The sequence below is a fragment of the Podarcis cretensis genome (assembly GCF_951804945.1).
Source record: "Podarcis cretensis genome assembly, chromosome: 9".
NCBI lineage: Eukaryota > Metazoa > Chordata > Lepidosauria > Squamata > Lacertidae > Podarcis > Podarcis cretensis.
Genome location: NC_137178.1, coordinates 75,881,313 through 75,909,066, shown reverse-complemented (window position 1 = coordinate 75,909,066; position 27,754 = coordinate 75,881,313). Strand labels below are relative to the sequence as shown.

Sequence of the window (27,754 nt, the reverse complement as noted above, 5' to 3'; positions counted from 1 at the left end):
TGAAGCATTTGCATTCAGCACTTGGTGCAGAAAGTCTCCCTTACCTTGATACGATACAACTTCCACAGAAATGCCTTGCCTTCAAGACATACATGGCACACATGTCTCTTACATAGCAAAATTCTAATGAATACATTGTGAAATATGTAGTATAGCACTGTTGACTTAATATTGAACAAAATAATTATACAGGAACATCACAGATGTATCAATACAAATCACATATTGAGAAATCTTTATATAAACCCTGTTCAGTAGAGTTCTTCTTTCATAAGAGCCATAGTTTGTTGGTATAGTTCTTACAATATAAAAATAATGAAATATAGGACATTAAAAACCCTTATTTTTCACATTAATTTGAATGTTAAAAACAAGTTGCCATTCTATTTATTCATTGGGTTAATACTTATGGTTAATCATATGGTCAACACATTTCTTTAATTTAACTATTTGGTGATAATATCAAAAAGTGCATATACGTCAATATTCCTGGTAGATTTTTCCAAAATTACAATTTGGCATCAGCTGAATTTTCACACAGTTACCCTTGCACAGAGGTGCTTTGTAACTCATTAAGCAGAGCAAAATACAATATTGTGTGATGCGTGTAAGAGTGAGAGAGACTGGTGCTTACTTTGACAATTATTATGAGGGTCTAGAGGCCTAGGGGGTCCAAATGCCCTTAAAATATCACAATTGTGACAAAGCAAAAGTGACAAAGCACATTCATGCATGGTTTGTATTATGGTGCAGTTTTGTGTTATTTACAGCTAAATTATAAACTATTTTAAAACTTTGTCAAGCACCAGTGATGAGTCAAAAGCCAGCCAGGAAAACACATAGCAAGAAGCCATTAGCACTTTGCTTCTAGACATGTCTCTTAGTAGCTCTGTTAGTTGTCCATATGACCCATTCAAGTTAGGAGGTGTCTTCAGCCCTCTTCTGAAATTGGTCCAGACTCTTTATGAAAAGCACAGGGGGAGGGAGGAGGGGATATCAGTCTATAACCATTCATTAATTAGGAAGGTCAACAGTTGTGTCCTAGGATTCCATAACTGTGCTTGGTGTTAGAGCGAGAGTGGATTAGGTAGGTCTGTCACCTGGGTCCAGAATAGCCGTAAGGAAATTTGAGGACCAGATTACGGTGGCTGGGCAAGACATAGCTGCCGTAGTGCTCAACCAGACTTCCAAGGCTTAGAAACACAACATCTGCCTCCAGGTAAAACTTTGAGTCCTGTTGCGGAAGTAAAATGGACATCTGAAGTCACTGACCACCGCAGGAACATTCCATGACAATACAACAGACATACAACTCAGAGCAACTCTGACATACTACAAAACATAACTAATTGGCTACACTCCATAATGTTTGCAAGCCTAATTCTGGTTAATGTTCAGATCAGAATACTGTATTTCCTCCCTTCAAACATAAAAAAGGTAAAGAACCCCTTAAAGTTAAGTCCAGTCACAGACAACTCTGGGGTTGTGGCGCTCATCTTGCTTTACAGGCGAAGGAAGCCGGCGTTTGTCCGCAGACAGTTTTTCCAGGTCATGTGGCCAGCATGACTAAGCTGCTTCTGGTGCAACGGAACACCGAAACCAAAGCAGTGCACGGAAATGCCGTTTACCTTCCCACCGGAGCAGTACCTATTTATCTACTTACACTTTTTGGCATGCTTTTGAACTGCTAGGTTGGCAGCAGCTGGGACCGAACAACAGGACGCGGGGATTCAAACCACCGACCTTCTGATCGGCAAGCCCAAAATTCAAACTGCCAACCACCAGATCAGCAAGCCCAAGAGGTCAGTGGTTTAGACCACAATGCCACCCACATCCCTTTCCCTTCAAACATATGAAGACCTAAATCTGAAAAAATCAGATGAGGCCCTTCTACATCTCCTTATGCAGTGGTACCTCGGTTTTTGAGTGCCTTGGAAGTCAAATATTTCGGTTTTCGAACACCGAAAACCCGGAAGTAACTGCTTCGGTTTTTGAATGCTTTTTGGAAGCCAAACATGCCACATGGCTTCCATACTGAGTTTTTTGGATGTAAATGCTTCCAGAAATGCATGCTTCAGTTTTCAAACGTTTCAGAAGTCCAACAGTCTTCCAGAATGTATTACGTTTGAAAACCAAGGTATCACTGTAATCCAAACTCTGTGGAAGATTAGTTTAGAAGCACAGCGAATACTATTTTATTCAATCACATAAAATAGAAGGGAATAGTTGCAAACCATATTTTTACCCACCTGTTGAAAGATTCTGTAGTTTCTCACTTTCCCAATAGATTCATCCCATACAACCAATACCTTAAAGGAGGAGGAAAAAATCAAGATAATCACCTTACAACACCAACCATGTCCCAAACATCTTCCCAGTTGGTATACTGCGAACAAAATTATTACAATTTGGTTTATTACCTTGCCAGGATTTGTGGATGAATTCCTAATACAGAATAATCCACTTTTCGGGTGTCCTGTGGGATTTTCTGATCTGAACATCCTAAAATTGTAGGAAAATACTGAATTGTTACTTTTTTGAAACAACAAAAACAAGCTTCAATATGGCAATTACAACAAACCTGCCAAATGAATTCTCAGCAACAACACTCATTTTCAGAACAGGTTAAAGATTTGCATAGCCACTCAGAACACGGATATTGGAGGAAACCACAACATACCCATTATGGGAAACTGATACATACTGCACATCAATGAGAGCAACCTAACCTAGTCATAAGTTGCCACTGGATCCCATCTTCAAAGCTCTCGGCACCCAATAATCAATGCTACAACAGTACATATCAGTACGTATCAAGTGCCCAGAATTCTGGTTTTCAGCCCTTTGCCAGCAGCTATTTCCCCTCAGTTTTCCATCCCTTTTTCTGACTGATTTTTGCAGCAAGCACTAGGAAATTTCAGCATACCACAACGGCTTACCTTTCAACTTCAAGCGATTCAGAGGTGTTCACAAATACTGAATTAGGCAGCTCAACCTGTATGAAAAAAGGGTTGTCAAGCCAAAAGAATAAAAAGAGTACAATAGGTAAATGCCTATCAAAAGCAACTTTATGATCACACGTGACCACACCCATCTGTGGATCAAGCCCAAATCACACACATAGGGAAGCATATGTGACATCAGGGCAGCATTAAGAGAGTTGAATTATGAGCTGGCACTTCATCAACACAAGTTTTTATTGCTAGATGTCTTCAATGCCAAATTACAGGAAATGCAGAATACTGCCCCTAAGATAATAAAAGGCAGATGCCGCAGTACCAACAATTCTGTAACTTGACTTAGCACTCAATAAAAGCCTGGTAGAGTGCCCTCTTTGCGCCAGGCTTGCGGGAGGGTGAGGTGCCACCAAGCATGGGCTTGGGGCTGCTGCTGCCAAACTCTGTCCCTCCTCCGTGTCTCTTAGGACTGTAATCACCACGAGACTTTGTCTGCAGCCACTTATGGAATCAACATCCTGCATACATCTACCAAATGCTTGGCCTTCCCCCCACCCCACTTGAGTTGGCTTATCATGTGGCAACGGTTCACAACCGGACTTGGTTGGCATTGGTAGGATCTATTGTCCAGGGTGAGTAAGGGTGGGCTCCCTGCTTACCTTCTGGAGCTAGATCTTTAAGGGGCTTGAGGCTGTGGACTGAGAGACGGCTAGCCAGCCATACCCTTCAGGTCAACAGTGGTGGTCATAAGCCATTTGCTACTACTTACACTTGCGATTACTTTCTTGTCCTAATCTGATACTTGCTGCAAGTACAAGCCCACATTTTCAAACACTATGGACTGCATACTTGATTACTGTGACACACATTACAACATTCCTACCGCATCGATTTTCCAGATGTTTCTGGACTACACCTCCCATCATCCTTGACCACTGGCTATCCTGGCTGGGGCTGGTGGGAGTCGGGTGTCCAACAACTTTAGACTGTAAACTGCCCTGTGATCTTCAGATGAAGGGTGGCATATGAATTTAATAAATAATAATAAATAATACCACTGCATTTTTTTGATGCAAAGGCAATGTCATGGTGAGCTGCATGTGAATTTAGTGTATACTCCTACTTTACAAGTGCTTTTGCTGTAGCCACTCAGTAACATATGAAGCCGTTCTGCTTGTTTAAAGATCATTAGATGATTTGCCCATCAATTCCAAATACAAGGCATATCAGGGTTCTGGTACTAGCCAACAGGATAGGACTCTATAAAGCAGAGCAATCTTACGGAATGAGCTGCCTTACCTTTTCATAGTCACCATCGGACTCTTCTCCAGATATGTCTGATTTTGAAGGCAATAGTGGATTCTCAAATGAGGCAACTCGGAAACTTTGTCCATCTGGAGAAGATCTTCTAGGAGAAGCAGAGTCTAAACTGAAATTAGAAAGGAAATATTACATCGTTAACAGATTACGTAAGGAGATTCACATATGCCCAGTGCTTCATATGAACTGAGCCTGGGATAGATCTACTGAGTCTTCATAACTGAAGCATATGAATTGAATAACGCAATGCAACCAATAAATACACATGTAACACTTGTAGCTGCACACAGCAGGCAAAAATTGGCAAAAGCAGACAAGTCGCTTTGCGCACCATTGTTGATCTTCGATTGAGAAACTCCCAGCAAAACTTCCAAGGGACCCTAGAAAGCCTGGGAGCAAGTCTGAAAGCTAACTATCTAAAGCCATCCCAGATGCTTAATTAGCATTAAAGGTAAAGGACCCCTGACAATTAAGTCCAGTTGTGAACGACTCTGGGGTTACGGTGCTCATCTCGCTTTACGGGCCGAGGGAGCCGCAGACAGTTTTTCTGGGTCATGTGGCCAGCATGACTAAGCTGCTTCTGGTGAAATCAGAGCAGCGCACGGAAACGCCATTTACCTTACCGCCGGAGTGGTACCTATTTATCTACTTGCACTTTGACGTGCTTTTGAACTGCTAGGTTGGCAGGAGCAGGGACCAAGCAATGGGAGCTCACCCCATCATGGGGATTCAAACCGCCGACCTTCCGATCGGCAAGCCCTAGGCTCTGTGGTTTAGACCACAGCACCACCCGCGTCCCATTAATTAGGATTAGGGGACCACAAATACAGTCACCAATCAATCAGGAATCGAATTCAGGGAACCAGGACAGGGGTTTAGTCAGCAGCCTGGAAAAACTGCAGTATTTTGTCATTTGTTATAATCTGTGAAGCAGCAGCAGCAGCAAGCAGGGGCTTAAAAAAATTATGTTCTTCTGCTACCTCTGATGTTACATCAACAGAAAAAATAGGAAAAAAAATCACGAATGTTTTCCCTTTGTGTTGTGTTTTTAAATTTTGCATTCCTGGGACAACTTAGTTTTTTAATCCATTCCCCCCCCCCCACACACACACTAAAATCTGAGGTCATAATGGGCTTTTAAAAGGTTTTTTTTATTATTCACTAGTTTATCTATAAGCAGACTGTGAGTATTATTTGTAGGTTGGTAACTCAGCAAATTGTTTGCAAGACTGCTCTGGCAGCTTTCCATTCCAAGGCAAGGATTTGGGGGAATGGCAAATGAATTACTACCACATAATTGAATTAACATCAGAATCTCCAACATGATCAGTACACATTTGTTTTCCAACTTACTGTGGAGGCAAAGGATTCTCTGGTTTAGAAACAGGCACACGTGGTTTCTCACAAGGCACTTGAGGCTTAGCTGGTACTTTTGGTGTCAAAAGTCCAGGTTTCCTTGGTGCCTGGGTATTTACCAGTGGAGTCACAAGATACTGTGGTAATTTGGGCTTGGTGCTTGGCAATGAAGGAGGCACTTGCGCAGGAAGTTTTTTCTCTTTAAACCTCTGACTCTCTTCAGCAGTACGTAAAGTGCAGGTCAGTGGCAGACGTATACCTGAGGAAGAGCAACTCTCTGTGAGGTAGGTGGGCTTTTTGGCCAGAGGAATTGGAGGCACTGGTGGACCCTGGTTAGTGATTTGATGACGTGCTGGGTGGGGTCTCACATCATGCTCTGCTTGGCACTGAAAAGGGAATTCTCCTCTCCTGCTTAAGAGGACTTCAGGCCTCACATCTGTTAAGCTTTTTTTCAGGGAGGGCGCTGGAAGCACCGGCACACCACACCTGCCAGAGAACGAGTGTGCTTTTGTCTCTGGAAAGAAAGCTTTTCCTGGCGATGGAACCGGAGGAGGCGGGTACACTGGTGGAGATACCACATGATCTGTGTAAAAAAGAAGTAGAACGAGCCCGTCATTTAAATGGAAGTGTCTTCTACTCAGAGGAGAATCTGACAAATTTATTTAAAGGTCATTTAAATTGTAGATGGGAGAGAGGGGGAAATGCCACGAGGCACAAATAGAGGACAGAGATGCAGAAATTAGAACAAGTGACAACAACCACTTTAAAAACTGTGTTCAAGACGTTAGTGGCATTACAGTCCATTTAGTATGTAATTTAGAGTAAGTCACAGACCCTGGGAGTGACAGAGAAGGAAGGGGCATGGTCCAGATCTGACCATCACTCAGCAGGCCACATCTCTAGTCCAAGTGCTCATTTTGAGTCTCATCAGTTACTAAACCATTATCTGGTATGCAAAGAAAGACACTTCAGGATGTATCCCAAAGTTATATTTTGTGGGAAGAATGAGTGACAGAGGTACAATTTGAGATTTTAGTGATCAAGACTTCAACACAGATGTTGCAAGTCACATTTGAGGAGACTTGGAAAGTTATTTGTTCTTTTAAAAGGGTTGTGAGATTGACTAATTGGGAAACCTAGTTTAATTCAGAAGCAGGATCTAGCTTATCTCAATATATTATTTACAATAGACGGCAGCATGCCTAGAGAGTGGCAGGTGTAGCTGGGAACTGAGGTTGCTTATACAGTGGTACCTCAATTTTTGAATGTCTCTGTTGACGAACATTTCAGTTTTTGAATGCCATAAACCCAGAAGTAAATGCTTCGGCTTTCGAACGTGCCTCGGAAGTCAAACATGCCACACGGCTTCTGCTGAGTGCAAGATCCTGAGGCCTAGCTGTCGACTACTGAGGTTTCAGTTTTCAAAAGTTTCAGAACTCAGTCTTCTGGAACGGATTATGTTCGGAAACCAAGGTACCACTGTGTAAGTATACATTACATGCTTAATGTAAGTTGCAGCTGCATTGTCCGTGTTGTTAATCATTTCTTTTCCTTGTTTATATTTGGATTATTATTATTTTTTAAGTAATGTATTTCTTCAGCACAGAGGTGAGCACCCTTTTTGACCCTGAGGGCCACCTGCAGCGGTGATCACTTACAAACTGCATGCACATGCTCATCCTTTGAGATCGCCCTTTAAAGTATAGCATTGCTGGAATGGAGAAGGGTAGACTCCTCTCCTCACCAGAAGGGAGACATAGCACTTCTCTTAGCTCACCTCAGTTTGGCAGGCTGAGTGCAGCATGATTTACACAAAGAGGAAGGTGCATGAATCAACATTTCTCTGGCATGCTAACCTGATTTTTATCAGTGGCAGCAAAAAGCAAAAGTTTAGAGTAGACCAATGTTTCCCAAACTTGTGCCTCCAGCTGTTTTTGAACTACAACTCCCATCATCCCTGACTAGCAAGAACAGTGGCAAGGGATGATGGGAATTGTAGTCCAAAAACAGCTGGAGGCACAAGGTTGGGAAACACTGGAGTAGACAATGCTAAGATAGGTAGAGAGTTTGAAATCTGTCTACCCAACCCAGTGTCCCGATAGGTATGGGAATTGGCCCATTTGATAGGCAGGGAGGCGGTGATACACTGAGAATGAGGAGCTATGTGTTCATGCAAGTGTGCACATGTGATAGTCTAGGGTAGTCACACCCACTTTCCACACACACTCATTGCTGGGCTGTGGGTGCCAAATGGTTTACCAATGGTGGATGTAACTTTAGCCATTCCTGCTATAGATATTATTTTCATTAAACCCTCAAGGTTTTTCTCCTGTTACCAAGTACCAATAAATCTCTTCATTTATTTCAAGCTTTGCACCAACAAATTGTTAGTTACAGGCTGGTCAGATTTCTGAAAATCATCAGTCTGGTTTCTGTGGAGATGTAACTTCCTAATTCCACATACCTTCACACTTTATACCATCCGAGTTATCTGGCTGTAAATAGTCATCATCTTCATCCTGGTCATAATCTGAAAATCAAGGTAATGCATTAAATAGCACAGCAAAGTTACTTGACAGTACATGTCAGGGGCTCTGCAGCAGTTTGCCCAGCCAGAGGAAAACATGATTGGGCCGGAAATGACACAAAGCCAGTAGCATTCTGCTCACATCCTTATACATGGCCTCTCAAAACTTGCTTTGGGGATGGTAAAAACTGCAGCGCCCCTTTAAAAGGCAAGCAACTAACATAAAGACAGAAGAGAAGCCCTGCTGGATCAAGACAAAGGCTCATCTAGTCCAGATTCCTATTCTCACAGTGGGCAACTGGATACCTCTGGAATTCCACATGGGGCCAATTACAACAGCGCTCTCCTGACTTGTGGTGACCACCAAGGGGTATTCAGCAACATGCATCCTCCGCCAGTGGAAGTACAGCATAGAATTATCCTTCAGGAATTTGCCTAGCTGTCTTTTGAAGCCATTCACATTGGTGACCACCATCACCACTTCTTGTAGAATTCCACAGTTTACACTATGTGCCATTTGATGGCTTTTCTTTTGCCTGTCCTGAATCTTCCAACATTCTTCATTGGATGACCCCAGGTTATGAGAGTGTTATGAGAGATGGAGAAAAGCTTCTCTCTCCTCACTTTCTCCACAACAGTCATAATCTTGAACACCTCTCTCATGTACCACCGCCTTATTGCCTTTTCTAAACTAAAAAGTCCCAGATTTTGCAACCTTTCCTCATAGGAGCTCTAGTTACAGTGGTGCCCCGCAAGACGAACGCCTCGCAAGACGGAAAACCCGCTAGACGAAAGGGTTTTCCGTTTTGGAGGCGCTTCGCAAAACGAATTTCCCTATGGGCTTGCTTCGCAAGACGAAATGTCTTGCGAGTTTTTCCGACTCCCCCCCCCTTTTTCTAAGCCGCTAAGCCGCTTATCAGCTGATCCGCTAAGCCGCTAAGCCACTAAAAGCCGCTAAGCCGCTAATAGCGCTAATCCGCTAAGCCGTCAATGGGCTTGCTTCGCAAGACGAAAAAACCGCTAGACGAAGAGAATCGCGGAACAGATTTCCATTCCTTTTCGTCTTGCGAGGCACCACTGTACTTGATCGTTTTGGCTGTCATTTCCTAAACCTTTTCCAGCTCTATAGTACCTGTTTTCCAGGTGAGCTGGCACAGTATTCCAAGTGTGGTCTCACTATAGATTTGTATAACAATGCTATGATTTTTCATTTTCAACTTGTTTCTTAATGATCCATAACATGAAGTTCACCATGTTAGGGACAGCCATGATACATTCATGTTGAGCTTTGCTACTAATTAGGGACTTTGTCTGTTCTCTTTCCCTCCATGTACCTTTAAGAGTTCATGCCTTGGCAGTGGTACAAGTTCTCTGGGGTGAGCCAAAGGGCAAGAGCTCTAGGGCTCTTTGCCTGGGGTTTGTGCACCTGGGAGGAGAGAAGGAAGCCAGTCCAAAGGGACTGTGGAAAGGATGCTCCTAAGCTTCTCGCATGGAGAAAAGATATAGACAATCTGGATCTTCTTTGGAACCTGTTGCCCCACCCTTCCAAAAACAACATCGTTTCTTTATTTGATCAGTTTCTTTATTTGAGGGTGAAACAGAAGTGGAGACTAAAACCTAAGAAAAACTAGCTGCCTGGGAAAGTGAATTCTCCCTTCCCAGAGAGAATATATCAACTGCCCCAGAGCTGGTGCCATTTCTGATATTTTTTTTGAATCACTACGAGTTCATATTAAAGTGCATTAACAGTTTGTTTTTATGGTTGGTTTTCTGCCTTATTTATATGCTATCATGTTTTTGATATGGTTATAGTGATTGTAACAGTTGCTAATTTAAAACGTTATTGCTATTACTGTGAGCAGCTTTGAGCTCAACATTGTTGTTGGAAAGGTGGAATACAACTGTTAAGTCAAACCTGATTTGGATAGGGTTGCCTTCCCACAAAGGGCATCATTCATTTTGGAGATTTTCCTGCACTCATTGCTGTCTGTGGAAGTACAGGTGGCAGCTGTGCCTAAGGAGTGTGGCTGCCAACAAATGATCAGGAGACTTAACGTGTGCTCCTGTTTGTTCCTTGGCAGGAGAGGCTTGCTGCCACAGTCAATCAGCTGATCGCCAGTGAAAGAAGCCTGTGGGGATTGGCTGTGTTAGAGAGTTACATGTTGAGAACTCCATAATGCAGAGCTTGAAGTCATCACCTGTCAACTGACCAGCAGTGACTGCAAGCAGCATTTGAGTCCTAGCTGTGCTGCAGAGGAAGATCCAAGGTGAAGTCAGGTGATTGATGGTGGGCAGACCCACCCACCTGTCAAAGTAGCCCTGTTGGGGAACCTAGGATCTGGTCCAGCCACTGGAAAGGTTCTTCCCTCTGCCTCACTCCACAGGAAAAATGTCTACCAGGTGCATCACCTTTATGAAAAGGGAACTTCTAAATTATCTTCTTACCTGAATTTTCTGTTGAATGTTGAGAGTAGTGTATATTAATGGGTTGTTCTACTGAGCCATAGAAACTGTCAACATCTGAACCAGAATCACTAGAGAGAGAGAGAGAGAGAGAGAGAGAGAGAGAAGTTTTAGAGATGGCACTTGTACATTGGACTTATGGGAAGAGAAAAACTAGAGCACATTGATTGTGGAAATACAAAGTAACTGGAAAACTATTTATATCTTATGTTACTGACAAAATGATATTGTATTAACAGGCAACATTCTTATTTTAGACTTTATAGCAGCCTTCTCCAACCCTGTGGAACGCCCTCCCACCAGATGTCAAGGAGATGAGTAATTATATAACCTTAGTTTAGAAGACATCTGAAGGCAGCCCTGTATAGGGAAGCTTTTTAATGTGTGATGTTTTATTATGTTTTTATATATGTTGGAAGCCGCCCAGTGTGGCTGAGGCAACCCTGTCAGATGGGCAGGGTACCAATAATAAAAGAATGTATGTATGTATGTATGTATGTATGTATGTATGTATTATTCTCCCTACTTTAGGGGTAGCCCGTGTGGCACCCTCCAGATGTTTTGGAATACAACTCAGATCAGCCCCAGCTAGCATGGCCAATGGTCTGAGAAAAAAGGAGTTGGCCCAAAGCTTCTGAAAGCACCAGGCTGAGGAAGGCAGCTTAAGGCCAGTTCCTTGTCATTCTTCTGCCATGATGCCTGTGCCAGCATGTGCAGACCTTAAGTCAGTAACAGTTTCCTTCTTCTCGTGGTAGTGATCTATTTCTCTTCTAAGTGAGGCCATCCAGTCCTGAAAGACAAATGATGCATGATTTGGTAGGATTTTTAAGCAACAAGCATTTTGAAACAGGTGTGTTTCCAAGATATAACTGCATAAACAGCTATGAATCATGTAACATTCTATTAACTAATTTGTATTTTCAAAGCAACTATTATACAAGATTTATACAGGGGAGTAATCTCACATGGGCCAACCTCACCCCATGGCCAGATTTTTAATAGTACGAATGATACAACTGCACTATGGCCCATGCCTGCAATGCAGCACAGACCCTAAGCTTCCATTTTTTAAAAAGGAAGTAGTAAACCTCTCTCACCCTACTAGGAGGAAAGTGATGAAGAAAAATATGCAGGCACCCTTCTAAGCAATTTCTGTGGCATATGCCAGCCTGGCTGCTCCCATCTCTCAGTGTTTTTAGCCAATGAGTGAAGTTAGAACTGGGAATGATAAGTCAGTTATTTGGACACCCTACTGGGATCCTAAAGAGCTACTGCTTTCCCCTCCGCTCTAGTGCACTTTCCCTTCCTGCTTCTGTTTCATTTTCTAGTCTTCCAAATCTCAGTGGTTCTAAAGACCAACTTTTGCCCTTCCCTCAATCACCTCAGGTGGTTTTGTTTGAGGTAAGGTAGTCTCTAAAAGTATTTTTTTGCAAATGCTGCTACGTAATAGGTAGCTGAAGTCCAGGCAGCCTCTAAGAGTTCACCATATAGTTAACATACAATACAGTGGTCTACATGACTACTCAGAATTAAGTCTCTTTGTATTTACTGCTGGCCACATGACCAGCTGGACGCCGGCTCCCTCAGTCAGTAAAGCGAGATGAGCGCCGCAACCCCAGAGTCGGCCACGACTGGACCTAATGGTCAGGGGTCCCTTTACCTTTACCTTTAAGTGGGAATAGGATAGCAGGCCTTTGCTTGCTTGTGAGGAAGGAGCATAGGGTGAGGGGGGGTCAGTATCAATACAAAACATACAGATCTTGCAATAAAGGCATTTATTTTAAAAATTATGAAAGAGGAGTATAAAATTAACAATAATTTTGGCACAATTTATTATTAATAAAATACAATTATTCTATACATTTAAATATCATGTTATTTATCCCAGTGGGTCTGCTGTTGGAGTAGAATATTGAAATGTAGGGCTTTTTGGTTTTTTTACTGGGCCATTAGGAAAAATACTATCCTTAGTATTTTACCTATAAAGAATTAAAATAGTAAAATGGAAAAATAATATTAAAAGTATATCACTCTGCTTTTCACAATTATTAGTATATAATTATGGCTGTGAGGGGGCATAACTGTGATTATCATGAAGGGACCCTAAACTTCTGAATTTGCCACTACAGTACTGGTAGACATGGCTAGGAACATAGCGTTGATTGCCTTTCAAATATCGTATTTAGATAATAAATTTTATTTCACCTTTCTCTCATCTTCAGAGGCGGCAGAAAAAAACCAGGTCCTATGCTTTTTGCTAATGTGAACCAACTTGAAAGGAAATACATTGTTTGATGTTGTTTCTTCTGCTGCCCGCATAACCCTGTGTAACAATGAAATTATTTTTAAGCTAAAATCATGTTTATAAAGATAGCAAAATTGACACACCACAATTGCATATAGACTTTTCTGTCCCAAAGACCAACCAAATCAATGCACAACACAACATCTGTTCTGCTTTGTCTCAAAGAGCTATACAAATGTAACCTTACTAAACTACAGGTGGAAACAACCTCCACAAATTAGGAGGACCACATGAAATAGTTTCCAAAGGGGAAGCCATGTTAATTGTTGCAGCCAAGAGCCTTGCAACCACCTTAAAATACATTTATTATGGCATGCTTCTTTGTGGACTACAGCCAACTTCATCAGCAGCATGAAGCATTCTACTAAATAGGCACGTACTACACAAGCGTAAAACAAAATGCAAAACAAGCCACACTGTGGGAACTATATTAAGGCTTAAATATATGTAAATAATTACAACAACAATTCATAAAACCATGCTGGTGAGAACACAAATAACATTGTATTGCTAAGCTAATTCATGCATTATTAATTGAATTTATTATATAGCTACTCCATACCATAAGCTCTCTAGGCAGCTTCCAAAGCAAATTCAACAATTAAAATACATTGATAAACAGACGCTCCATGAATATGACTAATGCTCTTTTAAAGTCATCCACACTGATGGCCGTCACTGCATCTTATGGGAGCAAATTCCATAATTTAGCTATGGGCTATGTGAAAAAGTAGTTTGACTCTCCTGAATCTTCCAACGTTCACTGGATGGCCCCAAGAGTTCTAGTATCATAAGGTAGGGAGAAAAACTTCATTTCTATCATGATGAAATACTGCAATAGGATAAACTATATTTCCACTTACCTATTATAGCCCTTCAGTGAGAAGGCACCCTGAGGAGCTGCCGAAGTGCTACTCTTAAAGTAGTAAATACATCCCTTATGGATAATCACAAACCTCAGTGGCCCTGGACCAATATCAAGGACATGGAAAGAAAAGGGGGGAAAGGGACTTCATGTATTATTAGATTACAAAAAAAATGTACTTGCTTACATCAACACTGATGGACTTCGGATCTATAGCATTTCCAGATGCCTATCACAATGCTAGGGGATGCCAGCGGTCTTCCCCCTTCCCATCCCAAATACTCCCTACGTGGGGAAAGGTAGCATAAAAGTCCGTGAAAACACAATCCTGGGGCCTTGTGAATGGTTTTGCAAGTCAGATAACTGCCCCTGAAACACATGCTCCCTCCCTCCTTTCTACCCTGGAAACTGCTTAAACAAGAATCTAGTTAGCATCAGATTCAGTGCAGAAGTAGCCATAAGGCCAACTAGGGAAAGGAGGGGACATTTGTGCCAGAAAAGGGACATGCTACTAACACATGTACCTGGTTTGCAAACCCTATTTTGCAGGGAGCTAGTGTTACATCTGCACCAGACTTTATTGGCTGACGACTCAACCACATTCTACACAGCTGCAACTAAAGCACAGCAATAGGATATGGGGATGAGTGTACATTTACTGCACTAAAAACAGATAGTGAAATAAGGCATGCCAGTAAAATTAAGTCTAGTCCACTTTGATCTAGTGCAGATATAGCCGCCGTACAAATATAAGCACATACTTTATCACAGTTTGGAATTAAAGCATTTGAGGTTGGCACATCCTTGTTTTCCAACATACATTTTAAGAGCTGGAACTGAGTTCCTCCTTTTTTGTGCAGGTATCCTGACTTGGTAACACCTCCAGGCATTGTCAGTAGGTTCTGTGCTCCAATAGCTTTCATTGGGACAGGCCACAATGTCTCTTCTGAAGTCATTGTTCTGAAATTTACAAAATGAGCACATTAAAGATATCATTTCATTAACATACACCAACACCAATTTACATGTAATGCATTATCTAATTTGATACAGCCTACGAACACTGATCTATTTTCTGGAAACAGAGAAACTAGTCTAGCTTAGACTGTTGCAATGTGTTGTAAAACTGTGTTAGCTCCATACAAAGACAGCACACTAGTAACTCAAATTGAGCACTGAGAACCATTTTGCCAGTACAGTGGTACCTCGGGTTAAGAACTTAATTCGTTCCAGAGGTCCGTTCTTAACCTGAAACTGTTCTTAACCTGAAGCACCACTTTAGCTAATGGGACCTCCCGCTGCCGCCGCGCAATTTCTGTTCTCATCCTGAAGCAAAGTCCTTAACCCGAGGTGCTATTTTTGGGTTAGCGGAGTCTGAAACCTAAGGCATCTGTAACCCAATGTACCACTGTACTTAAAAGCTCCACTGAATTCTGGTTTCTTTCCAAGCATAGTTCAGAGTGCTGGCGCTTACAAGATGCCACAAAATACTGTTAACAAAGGGCCTAATATAATAAACTTTCCACCCTAGTTATAAAGAATACCCCCAGCCCCATCCCAATATAGAGATTTCAGCTGTAGACATTACCAAAGAACAAGCCTCCCTGAATAAAGTACTTATTTCTGAGTAAACATGCATAGGATTCATCAGCAAAAGGAAAGTTTCAAGAACAGTGATGGGGTGGAGGAGGGAAGCAAAGATGGCAAACAAAAAGCAAGGGAGGGAAGTCTTTCCTGCGGACCCGGCACCAAAAGCCAGCATTCAAGCAGTGGGGGCAGGGATTGCCTAAAACAAACCATAATCTCCTTCACTCACCCTCCTCATACTGCATAGTCAGTACACACCCTGCTCCATTTTGTTTTGGTTTCTGGTACACTTTCAGTCAAAGGGGTAGCCCACTAGTCCTAGCTTACAGCAGAAACCAACAAGAGTCCAGTAGCACTTTAAAGGCTAGAAAATGTATTACTGCATAAGCTTTTATGGATTACCAAGAATGGTGCATCTGAGGAAAGTGACTGTAACCCAAGGTACCTTAGCCATAATAAATCTGTTTCCCATAAGTGTTTATGGGGAGGCCCTGTAAAGAAGTCCTGAGTTAAGGCTAACCAATTCAGGCTACGAGGCTGTGCATAATTATCATGGAGCAATTCCCATGGAATTCAGTGTGGTCTGCTTCTGAGTAATGTACAGTTACCGTATAGTAGAATCTCACACCCTCCAGCATTTCAATGAAAATAGAGGCATCCAATCCGTGGCAGATTCGACCTCTTCTGAACCAAAGCTGGACACTTTTCAGTTAACTTAGGTGTAAAACTGCAATGCTGAACGTTCCACAATATCTTTGCAAGAGAGGAGAGGGGGGAGAAAACCAGAATGACTTCACCGCACTCCTATGACCTCCATCAGACCCAGCTACCTGGGAGTAAGGTAAAGGTAAAGGGACCCCTGACCATTAGGTCCAGTCGTGTCTGACTCTGGGGTTGCGGCGCTCATCTCGCTTTATTGGCCGAGGGAGCTGGCGTACAGATTCCGGGTCGTGTGGCCAGCATGACTAAGCCACTTCTGGCGAACCAGAGCAGCGCACGGAAATGCCGTTTACCTTCCCGCCGGAGTGGTACCTATTTATCTACTTGCACTGGCATGCTTTCGAACTGCCAGGTTGGCAGGAGCTGGGACCGAACAACAGGAGCTCACCCCGTCGCAGGGATTCAAACCGCCGACCTTCCGATCCGCAAGCCTTAAGCTCTATGGTTAAACCCACAACACCACCCAAGTAAGCCCCACTTAATTCAATAAGAGTTACTTCTGGGTAGACAATGTTTAAGTGTGTGCCACATATCAAAAACCATGACAACATGGCACTCATCTTGAAATTTTTATTTTTATTTTTGCTTTCAGTAGGTTTATTGTTCCAGTTGCAGATGTGTGCTTTCAGCAGCTGAGTGGCATACAAATTCTTCTGCTGGTAGCAGAGAACATGCTTGGTGTCAAAACGAGTCAGAAATTCCAGGAAGTTTGCAGTCTATTTAAAAAAAACGACAAAGCAGAAAGTCCCAGTTTATTTATGTACTTCGGAAAACAGACAACTGACCAAAGCTGAAAAAAGGAACTTGAAATGCACACAGTATTTCCAAATGCAGTCTTCATTGCTTCTCTGCCCTTGCGTGACTCTGTATGATCTCTTTTAACAAGACACAATTATGATCTAATCAGTCTTCTCTGCAATAGTTCAATCTATTGCCATCCTAAGACTGAAAGCTAGCTGCATACAAGGGTTTAATGCAGGGGTAGGCAACCTAAGGCCCGGGGGCCGGATCCGGCCCAATCGCCTTCTAAATCCGGCCCGCGGACGGTCCGGGAATCAGCGTGTTTTTACATGAGCAGAATGTGTGCTTTTATTTAAAATGCATCTCTGGGTTATTTGTGGGGCACAGGAATTCGTTCATTTCTTTTCATTCAAAATATAGTCCGGCCCACCACATGGTATGAAGGATGAGGGACTAGCCCACGGCTGAAAAAGGTTGCTGACCCCTGGTTTAATGCATGGGTGTAGCCAAGGCGGGGTGTAGCCCAGATCAAGTAAAAGAATAGAAATATTTAACCAACTGACCAATCACATCAGTTCTGTCCGCTCTAACAAAAGTCCTGCCCTCCCCCAACAAAAATCCTGGTGATGTCCATGGTTTAATGCTATACCCTGTTAGAAATATTCTTTCTTTCCCCTATTTCTTTTATCATCCTGCTTGAGAAAAAAACCCTGCAATTCAGAAGCTCAGTATTATGAACACTGATTGCTCTTCAGCAATATATATATATATATATATATATATATATATATATATATATATATACACACACACACACACACACACACATATACATGAATGAATTATTAGGTATCCAATAATAAGTAAATACAGAAGCCGAGTTAAGGATGCTAAAGCAATTTCATTACACTGTTATACTTCCCCCACTGAATAAAGAAACAAAGCATGCCTGCAACTTTCCCGGGGTTTATGTTCTGGGGATCATGCCTAAAGCCAAAATCGTGTACAGTCAAAACACATTGGGTTTATTGGCGGGTGGGATTGCCAAAGTCATTTTTCCTGGGTGCACACCCCCTTTTTATTTATTAATCTTCCCAAGCATGTAAAGCTGAATGCACACAAGTAAATTGTGTTTAAGTTGTGGACTTACTGTGCATGGAACCACTGTAAAAAATAAAGTAACTTAATTAAAACTAAATTCCCCCTCTCTCACCAACAGACCCTTGGGTTCCAACTCTACAATTCTATGATTCTAAGTGTCACAAAAATGTCCTCAACATATCAGTGCAGCAAAGAAATAACAATTTACATGCAAATAATAACATAGCAAAATATAATTAATCTACCAAAAGAGCAGTTTACTTCACTATGCCCAAACAGCAACTCTTCATAAATTCTACAGTGGTACCTCGGGTTAAGAACTTAATTTCTTCTGGAGGTCTGTTCTTAACCTGAAACTGTTCTTAACCTGAAGCACCACTTTAGCTAATGGGGCCTCCCGCTGCTGCCGCGCCGCCGGAGCACGATTTCTGTTCTCATCCTGAAGCAAAGTTCTTAACCTGAGATACTACCGGTATTTCTGGGCTAGCGGAGTCTGTAACCTGAAGCGTATGTAACCTGAGGTACCACTGTATTGTTATTAACAAGTTTCACAGCATAAAAAACAACCAGCACTGGTGCGGGATTTGAAGATTAGATACATAGATAAGGTCTAAGGTCAAATCACATCAAAACAGATTTTCAAGTATAGTGACAGCAAAAGTACTGATATACAACAGAATCCCTCCAAAATAATCACTGAAGAACTAAATAAAAAAATTCCTTCCAGTAGCACCTTAGAGACCAACTAAGTTTGTTATTGGTATGAGCATGCACGCTTCTTCAGATACCTCTAAGGTGCTACTGGAAATATTTTTTTTATTTTGTTTCGACTACGGCAGACCAATACGGCTACCCACCTGTAACTGCAGAACTAGTAGTTGAAAAGCCCCTCCCTATGAGTTAAAGTAAGTAAGAAAAGGGAACCACACATCCATAAAATTGTATCCCCCACCAGCTAATCTACACTGAGAGTTAATTTCTCTTCTAGAGCTAACAGCCACTCTACAATATGAATGCTCAATCAAGATTTTCTCTAATACTGTACACTACTCTTTTCAATTATTTATTTAAGGCATTTATATACCTATTAATCATTAGCATTTCCCACGATGCACAATTTCCATACTCACTGCCATCAATAACTTAATGATCTCTATGAAGCACTTGATTGTTACTGACTCTGAAAATACTGAGAAGTGCTAAAACTGGATCTTAAAACCTTTATGTGGACAAAACATTTTCTCTACAATAAAGAGCAAAGAGACTTGATTTGCAGAAAATCAGTGCAGGTTATTATAAAGAAAATATCCCTCATTCCCTAGCTGAAGATGAGCCTAAACAACTCTCACCATACCTGGCCAATTGGCTGTGTTGACTGGGGGCTAACGGGAGCTGATATTTAAAACATCTCTGCTGGGCACCAGGTTGAGGGAAGCTATTCTAGGCTATAGAATCACAAGGTTGGAAGGGGCTTCAAGGCCAATCTAGTCTGAATCCCAGCCAGTGCAAGTAATTTTCTGGTACTGCATCCACCTCAAAGGTTTTTAACTACAGGCTGCATGACCACCTAACAAACAAAAAGTTCACAACTTTCCAGGGCACTTTGTCTCACTGTGAAACTGCTCATACACACATGAACATTTTTCTAATATTTAGTCAAAATTTGTTCTCCTGACATTTGAACCAGTTCCTTTGAAATGAGGCACAGAGGAGACTGTGGTGCCTTTATGATATATGGTTTATTTACACATATACAACCTGAGCCTACAGTGGAGGGGCTCGCAGCATTAACTCCTATCGCCACAGCCTTGGATTCAAACAGACATCAAACGCTGCTCTCTGACTCTCTCTTCTGCTTGCTGCTTTATTTCTAAGTTCACATCACAGCCCCAAAACTCCATGTCAAATTCAGCTTTGTCTGTTGTGGGAGGGGGCCCCCACCTATTTGCTGCCTCGCACAGAGCCCCTTAATCGTTTGCTCCCTTAAGGGCCAGGCGATCATTTGCCAGGAAGCAAGCTTGGCTTGAACAGATTTTAACATTTCTGGATCCAGGGATTAGAGAGGGCTAACACCCAGTTCGAGGGACGCAGGTGGCGCTGTGGGTTAAAGCCTCAGCGCCTAGGGCTTGCCGATCGAAAGGTCGGCGGTTCGAATCCCTGCGGCGGGGTGCACTCCCGCTGCTCGGTCCCAGCGCCTGCCAACCTAGCAGTTCGAAAGCACCTCCGGGTGCAAGTAGATAAATAGGGACCGCTTACCAGCGGGAAGGTAAACGGCGTTTCCGTGTGCGGCTCTGGCGAGCCAGAGCAGCGATGTCACGCTGGCCACGTGACCCGGAAGTGTCTCCGGACAGCGCTGGCCCCTGGCCTCTTAAGTGAGATGGGCGCACAACCCCAGAGTCTGTCAAGACTGGCCCGTACGGGCAGGGGTACCTTTACCTTTACCTTTAACACCCAGTTTAACACATTGACACACACACATCTAAACTCATAATACCTTCAAATGTTGAAAGATAGCTATCAAATTGCCTCTTCATTTCTTTTTTAGGCCAAATGTATACAACTCCTTTAATCTTTCCAGGGCCTTCAGCAACCTTGTCACACTCCTCCAGACACTTTCCAGTGCCCCTGCACTGGTATCCGTCTTAAAATATGGTACCCAGTTTGGGCACAGAATTCTAGGTGAGATCTGACCAAAGCAGAATAAACGGGTGCCATTACTTCTAAAGATCTGATGGCTATAATTCTGTTGATGAAGCATAGAGTTACATTAACTTTCTTAGCTATCATATTGCCCTGGTGACTCACATTTAACTTGTGGTCTACTAAAACCTCTTCCCACATGCACTGTTGTAAATAAAGCTCAGTATATTCCACTCAACATTTGTCCACCTGATTCTGCCTAACCAAATGCAGAACTTTATATAATCTGTTAGACCAATCTTTACTTTTGACACAGTTCTCCATCCCATCATGATAATTCTGAAATTTTGTTTCTGTCTTTAAGGTTGTTAGGTACCTCTACCAGTTTGATGTCACTTGCAAATTTGATAAGGATCCCCTCTACTCCTTCATCCATGTCATTTATTAACTATGTTGAAAGCCACTGAGCCCAAGACTATGGCACACAACTTGTCAATTCTCACCACAGATGGGCACTCTTACCAAACAGCTTACCATAGCTTACCAAACAGCTGCAAATTTACTTAACAATAGCACAATCTTGCCCACATTTTGCCAGCTCATCAACAATAGTATGGGTGGGGAAGAAGACTTTTCACAAGGTATACCATATCTACAGCATTCTCCTTAGCTACCCGGGCTAGTAACTATATTTAAAAAGAAGATACAGTTTCTCAGGCATAAATTATTGTTGAGAAACCCTAGCCAGCTCTTTGTAATGCATGTACTTTTCTGAGTCCAGCTTTCTTTCTTTTTGCAAAGTTTTTCAAACTTCATTTTATGATGTACATAAAACAGAGAAGAATTATAACAGCAGATTAAAATTAAAAGGTAAAAAACAAAACCATAAAATAGGCAATATATTTAGTACGGTTGCACAATGCCTTAAAATGACAAAGTCCAAGTAAAGACTACCAGGGTTATCAGATTAGCAAGAACATTTCCAACTACTGACATTATTGACATTATGCTATTGACACAGCAGTTGCCTGGGTCCTCTTTCCCTCTCTTTGTAGAGGGAGGGGTTTGCTTGCCTCTACTTCTCTTGTTCTCTAAGAATTCTGAAAACCTGAATGGACAGAGGCTCTGAGATTACAGCTTTAGTTCCTTGGAACTAAATTGTCAGTTGTCAAGCCCTGGATTCATTTAGAGAGGCTGCTAGCTGCTCCCATACTGCTTTACCCAACCTGGACTGCAGCACTCTCCCTTGTCAATTTGCTATATTTTTGCCGGGTTGCTCATGGGAGAAAACTGAGGCAAAGTAGAAGTTATTATTCGTTAGTTTATTCATTACATTTCTACCCCAGCCTTCCTCCCAAAGGAGCCCAGGGTGGAAAACGCACCTTGTATCACATTTCTCCAGCAAAGCTACTATTTCCTTGTTCTTTCTCTTGCTTTGAACACAGTAAAAAATCAGTCTTCTTATGAGCATCTCTCACACACCAAGCCTCATTCTATGCTTTAGCCCTCCTGACACTCTACCTACAAGCTTTGCTCACTTGTTTCGTTGTCTGCATATTATATTTAACATGGTGTCCTATGGAAAAGATGTTTTTCATTGATGTCTACTACTCAGTGAAAGTATATAATAATTTCTTGGTGCTGTTCTACATGAGCTAGCCCCTCCCCACCCAGTTCTTCTTGCTCTTTCAACATCTGCCACAGTCAGAATACATGCACAATTTAATCTGCAAGCTCTAGCTTTCTCGTAATGATCTAACAAAGGGACTATTCGCCCAACAACTAGCAATTACAGCCCTCAAGTAAAACCTCCATGAATAGAGCAGAAACCCTTATCAAAAGGCTGTATTATCTCCAGGAACATTTCTGCCAAAAAGTTGGCCCAGTGTTGCTCAGTATTTGAAATTAAAAAACTATTTAAAAAATCAATTCATATGTAATGTCTCATGTATTATTTATTATAGTCTCAAGGATCTGTACCATATAAAGATTCACTAGTTTACCCCACTTGTGGGCACAACAACCTCTTTCTCCACATCCACATGGAAAGTTTATACAGTGATAACGCTATGGCACTCCAGTTTATGACCAAAATGGTGGCTTAACAACAGACACCAAAACAGAGAAATAGAGTGTTCTTTTCATGCCACCCTTTGCCCAACTTTATGGATATCACCTATCCATCTATAATCTGGGGCTGTATTTTGTAAAAGCAGGAACACTGATTCCAATCTACAGCGCTTAATGCAGTGGCAGCCGGTGCTTCCAAAATGTGGGGCTTCTCCAAGTCACACTTATCCTGCCAAGCTATTCAACCCCTCAGTCTCACCCACACCAAATTCCTCTTAGGAGTCAGGAGACTGCAGTTGCTCTCATGCTCTGCTTGTAAGCTTCCTAGAGACATTTAACTGGCTGCTGCTAAAATGCTGGACTAAGATGGAGATGAGCAACTTGTCTAAGTTAGTATAAAAGCAGAGCTAAGGCCTGGGCACCAAACACCAAATGCCTTTACCTTTTATTTGCTACACCACCGCAGTAAGCTGTGCTCTGAATTGCTTCTCTTTCCTTCAGCACCCCCAACCCGGCTTTCCATGGTTCTGGAAGCAAGAGGAAGGGGAATGAATGTAACTTTATAAAACACTGCACATGTTATTTCTCCTCACATCTTATAGAATGAATTCACAAGCTGTGGCAATGGCCACTATATTAATGGCTTTAAAGAGGATCAGACAAATTCATAGAGTATCAATGAACAGCTACTACCTATGTACACTAAATGAATCTACTGCTTTCAGAGGCATAATAATGTATGAACATGCCTCAACCCTTCTGATTATCATTTACACTTTCATGTGGTATGTGAATTTCACTGCAATTGCTTTATTTTGTGCAAGTCTGTGTTCTGTTGTGTCATCCACTGATGCAAAAATATATGCAGTTTGAATTGCAGTATATGTGTTATATTTTACACATATGAATTTTTTTACATAGCACATAATAGAAATGCATATCTCACATTAATTCAATATTTACAAATGAATTTATTTCCCTGCATGCTCCCTTTCAAAGTTAATGATTTTCAGAAAGTAGCCCTGTTACTCTTTTTCAGGAAAAACAGCAAAGAGCCTTCTGACACCTTAAAGACACAGTTAATGAAGTGATTAATTGCTCACCACAAAGCCATTTATGACTGTAAAGCTAATCTATTCCCAGGTAAGTGGGGATATCTTGATTTCACAGTTGTCATAAATTTGTCATCCTAGCTCACTTCCCTCATTTGGGCATCAGGGTTGGTCAAGTTTAGTTATGTCAAGAAAACTGCAAGGAAGGGGGAGGAAATTTTAGATTTAATTATACTTTTTTAAAAAAGTATACGGTGGTCAAATATGGGTAGTCAAATCAGGATGGTTCTTCCCACACCGACAAAGAGGCTAGGACTTTAATGGAGGATCACAAATAAATCCACAGATATTGAGAGATTATTCTTCTCCATGTAATAAGAAAAGCAAAGAGGCACCTGTATACACCATTGACTTTCTCACATTTTGGAAACCCTTCTCTCAACCAAAAACAAATACCTTGTGTTATTTACCTCCATGTGCATTCTATTTTAAAGTAAATGAAGCAGCTAACGTCCAGCCATATCCCCTCACGGTTCTAAACCTCTATGGTGCTTCATGATACAGTAATAGTGTTAGGAAACATCAAGTAAAGCAACAAGCCAAAAATTACAATATTAATTACATAAAATCTTCACTTAAAACAGTGTGGATGAATGTGGATTCCATTCACTTCAAGGAAGTACATTCCTGAGCACTGACAAACAAGCAAACAGCGAATTTCTGTATCTGCCTCTACTTAGAGCAGAATTCTCCAGCATCTGTATTGATGACTCAAATGAATTTTGAACTGATTCAGCAAAGATCTTATACATAAAAACCCAATTACAATTTCCTGTAATAAAAATATTTTCTTTTTACATATTCACCTTCCCCAGATTCCTTGAAAATTAATTTTCTGGCAGAATTCAGTTCTCACCAGATTCCTTCTTCTAAACTCTTACCTCCAAACTATTTCTGCCCAAATTACATTTTTCTTCACCTCTAGGAAAATACTGGTTTCCCCCCTCACCTCGCTCATGCCAGTTCCCACTTCAATGAAGCACAATCCTGTTATGCCTGTAGTCATACACACCTCATTTTTTTCAAAACAGATATGGCAACAGGCAACAGTTATCCATGCAGCAGCCTTCCATCAGAATATGCTAGCTTATTCCCATTTCACACTATCCCACATCCATGTTTATAGACTGTGCAAGTACTAATATGCCATTCTGCTTTCAACCACAAAGACATGCTGGAAGCAAAACCTTTTGGAGTGATGGGTTGGAGTCTTAAAGCTCCTCTGCATTTATTTGTTCATTTGCTACTGTTGGAAAAGCAGTGCAAACACATTCACTCAGCAAGTATATCTTGTTCAGGATTGCCTCACGCTGATCTGTTAGTGGAAGAGACTGTCATAAGTAAGTTCATTATGCATCTCTCACTATTTAGATGTAGCATAATCTAATACTACTGAGTGGCTCTATAAATATATCAGGAAGCAGGGATGACAAAGGGCACACCGGCTTAGGACCCCAGGCTACTCAACTCATCTTTTATCAAGAAATGAAGTCACAGGAAGTTTTTAATGTTTGAAATTTTATTTTATTTTTTATATTTTGCTGGAAGCTGCCCAGAGTGGAAATCCAGCCAGATGGGTGGGGTGTAAATAATAATACCAATACTAATACTAACAATACATATGGCTGTACTGGATGAGGGGTTGCATACCAGCAATGTCAGAGCCAAAACATACAGACTTCACACTACAAAAGGAACTTCCTTTCTTTGCTTCTTCACTGTGTGCTTGAGGAAAAGCCCCTTTCTCAGCACAACCAAAGGAAATGCAGCAAACTGGAGATGCAGGAAGAGGAGAGCACTATCACATTGCATTTACTCCCTGTTTCCAACCAAGCTCTTGGCACTACACAGCTCCACTGGCCCTGCTTCTCAGCTGCCAAAAGCTCACCAGTCAAGAGAGTCAATGGAGGGGATGGAACAGAGGCTGGTGGCAAGTCAGTGAGCCAGAATGGGGTATGGCCTGCAGAGAGGCTGGGAGACCTAATTTCTGCTTTTAAAAAGGTATCTAGGGATACGATTCTGACAGGGACTTCATAGCAGTGGCGTAGCGTGGGTTATCAGCACCCGGGGCAAGGCAAGTAATTTGCGCCCCCTAACCCATGGATTTGCGCCCCCTAACCCGTGGATTTGCGCCCCCTAACCCGTGGATTTCCCTAACCCCCAGATGTTGCGCCCGGTGCGGCCGGCCCCCCCCTGCACCCTCCACGCTACGCCACTGCTTCATAGACATTCTTTAGATATGCTATTCTATGTACAGAATTTGAAAGCTGTAAATAACAAATTCTTTTTCATATTTTAGGCTATATAGATTGCAATAGTCAGATTGTAGTGACTTGACAAACCATGTTTGAAAAAGGCAGCTTTCTCCAAAACTATACTCTAAATTGCCTACCAACTACCCTCACAAGCACCTTATGCCCAAATGGCAAATTTTAGACTAGCCAATATTTGCTCAAGTCATCTTGGTTTAATGCTCTTCTTCACCAAGAAGGGATTGAACAACAAAACAGCAGCCACATATCCAACGCTAAAAAACAGCATTGCTATCCTACTGACCAGGCTGGGCCGGCTTTCCAGGTGCCACCAGCCAACAAGGGCCATACCTTAGATCAGTGTTTCCCAACCTTTGGTCTCCAGCTGTTTTTGGACTACAACTCCCATCATCCCTAGCTAGCAAGACCAGTGGTCAGGCATGATGGGAATTGTAGTCTGAAACAGCTGGAGACCAAAGGCTGGGAAACACTGCCTTAAGATGTCTCCAACACCTTGCCTGCCTCTCCAGGCAAAACCAAGAGAAGCAACCACAACTATTAGAAGCCAATGCAGACTTTGCTTGGTTTTCAGGTTACTGGTGACAAGATTGCTAATTCTCAGCTCTCAAAGCAAGGCTACTTACTAATGGAAATATTTCCTGTTCTTTGATTTGTAAGCCCAAGCAAGAGGAGGTTTCTCCTTGCTATCACCCAAGTCTCAGGAAAGGAAGAACGCAATGCTCAACAGCAAAGTCATAAGCAAGAGGGCAGTTCTCTAGGCAGGTTTCTAGTCATGAGGAGGATACTGAAGTTGTCAGGAATCCAGTCCAGATGTTAAGGTACTCCCTACTGGAGACCCATTTTCTTTTGTACCAGAGACAGCCTTCAAATACTGTCCCAGGTCAAGAACACAGCAGTCGCTCAAATGTCAAGCATATGCACAGATGCCTAAAAAGATCAAACCACATTTTTCTCCAAACTGAAGATGATGAATGCTTCTTCTGGAATATATATATATATATATATATATATATATATATATATATATATATATATATATATATATATATTTGAAAGTCACAAAAGTTGAGCTATCGATATAATTTATTTTTATTTATTTCATGAAATTTATCTACCGCAGTTGCAGGGCGTTTGATTTTCGTCTTGATTTTCTATCTCCCGCTGTTAGGTGCGCGCGCGGCGGACACGCGCCCTAGTCTCGGGAGATCCCTCGGCCTTCTTTCTCGCCTTATCAGCTCACACAAGCGGAAGAAACTTCCCCGAGCCAAGAGAGACCGAGGAGGAGCCGTTTCCCAAGTGTGAGGAGACGCCTTCAGGCGGCCATGGCGCGCAGCTCAAGGGCGCCGCGTCCACCACCAGGCCCGCCCGCCCGCCCGCCCGGAGGGAAGGGGAGCCCGGCGCCCGTCCCGCGCTCGCTCGCTCGCTCGCTCCCACACGCGGCCTGCCGCTTTCCGGCCTCGCCCCTGGGAAACGCCGCCGAGGGAGAGGCGGCCTGAGCACCTGCTGCGGGCGCAGCCAGCCCCCGTGGCCGCTGAGCAGCGCGGGGTCCCCAGCCTCCTCCGGGGGCGCCTCCGCTCTCCGGAGCGCAAAGGCCGCCGGCCGCCTTCCTTACCTGCGCGCATAGCGCATGAGTCCCGTCAGGGGCGCTTCTTCCCGCCGCGGCGCCGGGAGCCCCCCAGGGCCGCCATCCTCGCCGCCGCCTTCCCGCCCGGCTCCT

The 27,754-nt window shown here is 42.5% G+C and overlaps 2 protein-coding genes across 3 annotated transcripts in view; one reads left to right on the top strand and one right to left on the bottom strand.

Annotated features, from left to right (window-relative positions):
• Positions 1–150: 150 nt before the first annotated feature.
• On the bottom strand, positions 151–27,754 carry SH3BP2 (SH3 domain binding protein 2). Of its 2 annotated transcripts, none has more exons than XM_079991606.1 (13): positions 27,650–27,754; positions 14,614–14,753; positions 13,792–13,894; positions 12,829–12,946; positions 11,343–11,413; positions 10,606–10,694; positions 8,098–8,163; positions 5,631–6,216; positions 4,257–4,386; positions 2,940–2,995; positions 2,421–2,502; positions 2,250–2,309; positions 151–1,234 (listed from the first exon to the last, which is right to left on the bottom strand). In XM_079991606.1, exons 1-13 carry the CDS (start codon positions 27,664–27,666, stop codon positions 1,097–1,099), a joined length of 1,656 nt encoding a protein of 551 aa, XP_079847732.1. In that variant the 5' UTR covers positions 27,667–27,754; the 3' UTR covers positions 151–1,096. The 2 variants fall into 2 exon arrangements, with proteins under 2 accessions (XP_079847732.1, XP_079847733.1); XM_079991607.1 differs by lacking the exon at positions 27,650–27,754 and adding an exon at positions 26,661–26,765.
• The window catches only part of PPP2R2C (protein phosphatase 2 regulatory subunit Bgamma), a 46,278-nt gene continuing 45,768 nt past the window's right edge, over positions 27,245–27,754 (top strand). Inside the window, exon 1 of the mRNA XM_079991678.1 lies at positions 27,245–27,335. The gene's annotated coding sequence lies outside the window, so the exon portion shown is untranslated. The remainder of the gene's footprint in view (positions 27,336–27,754) is intronic.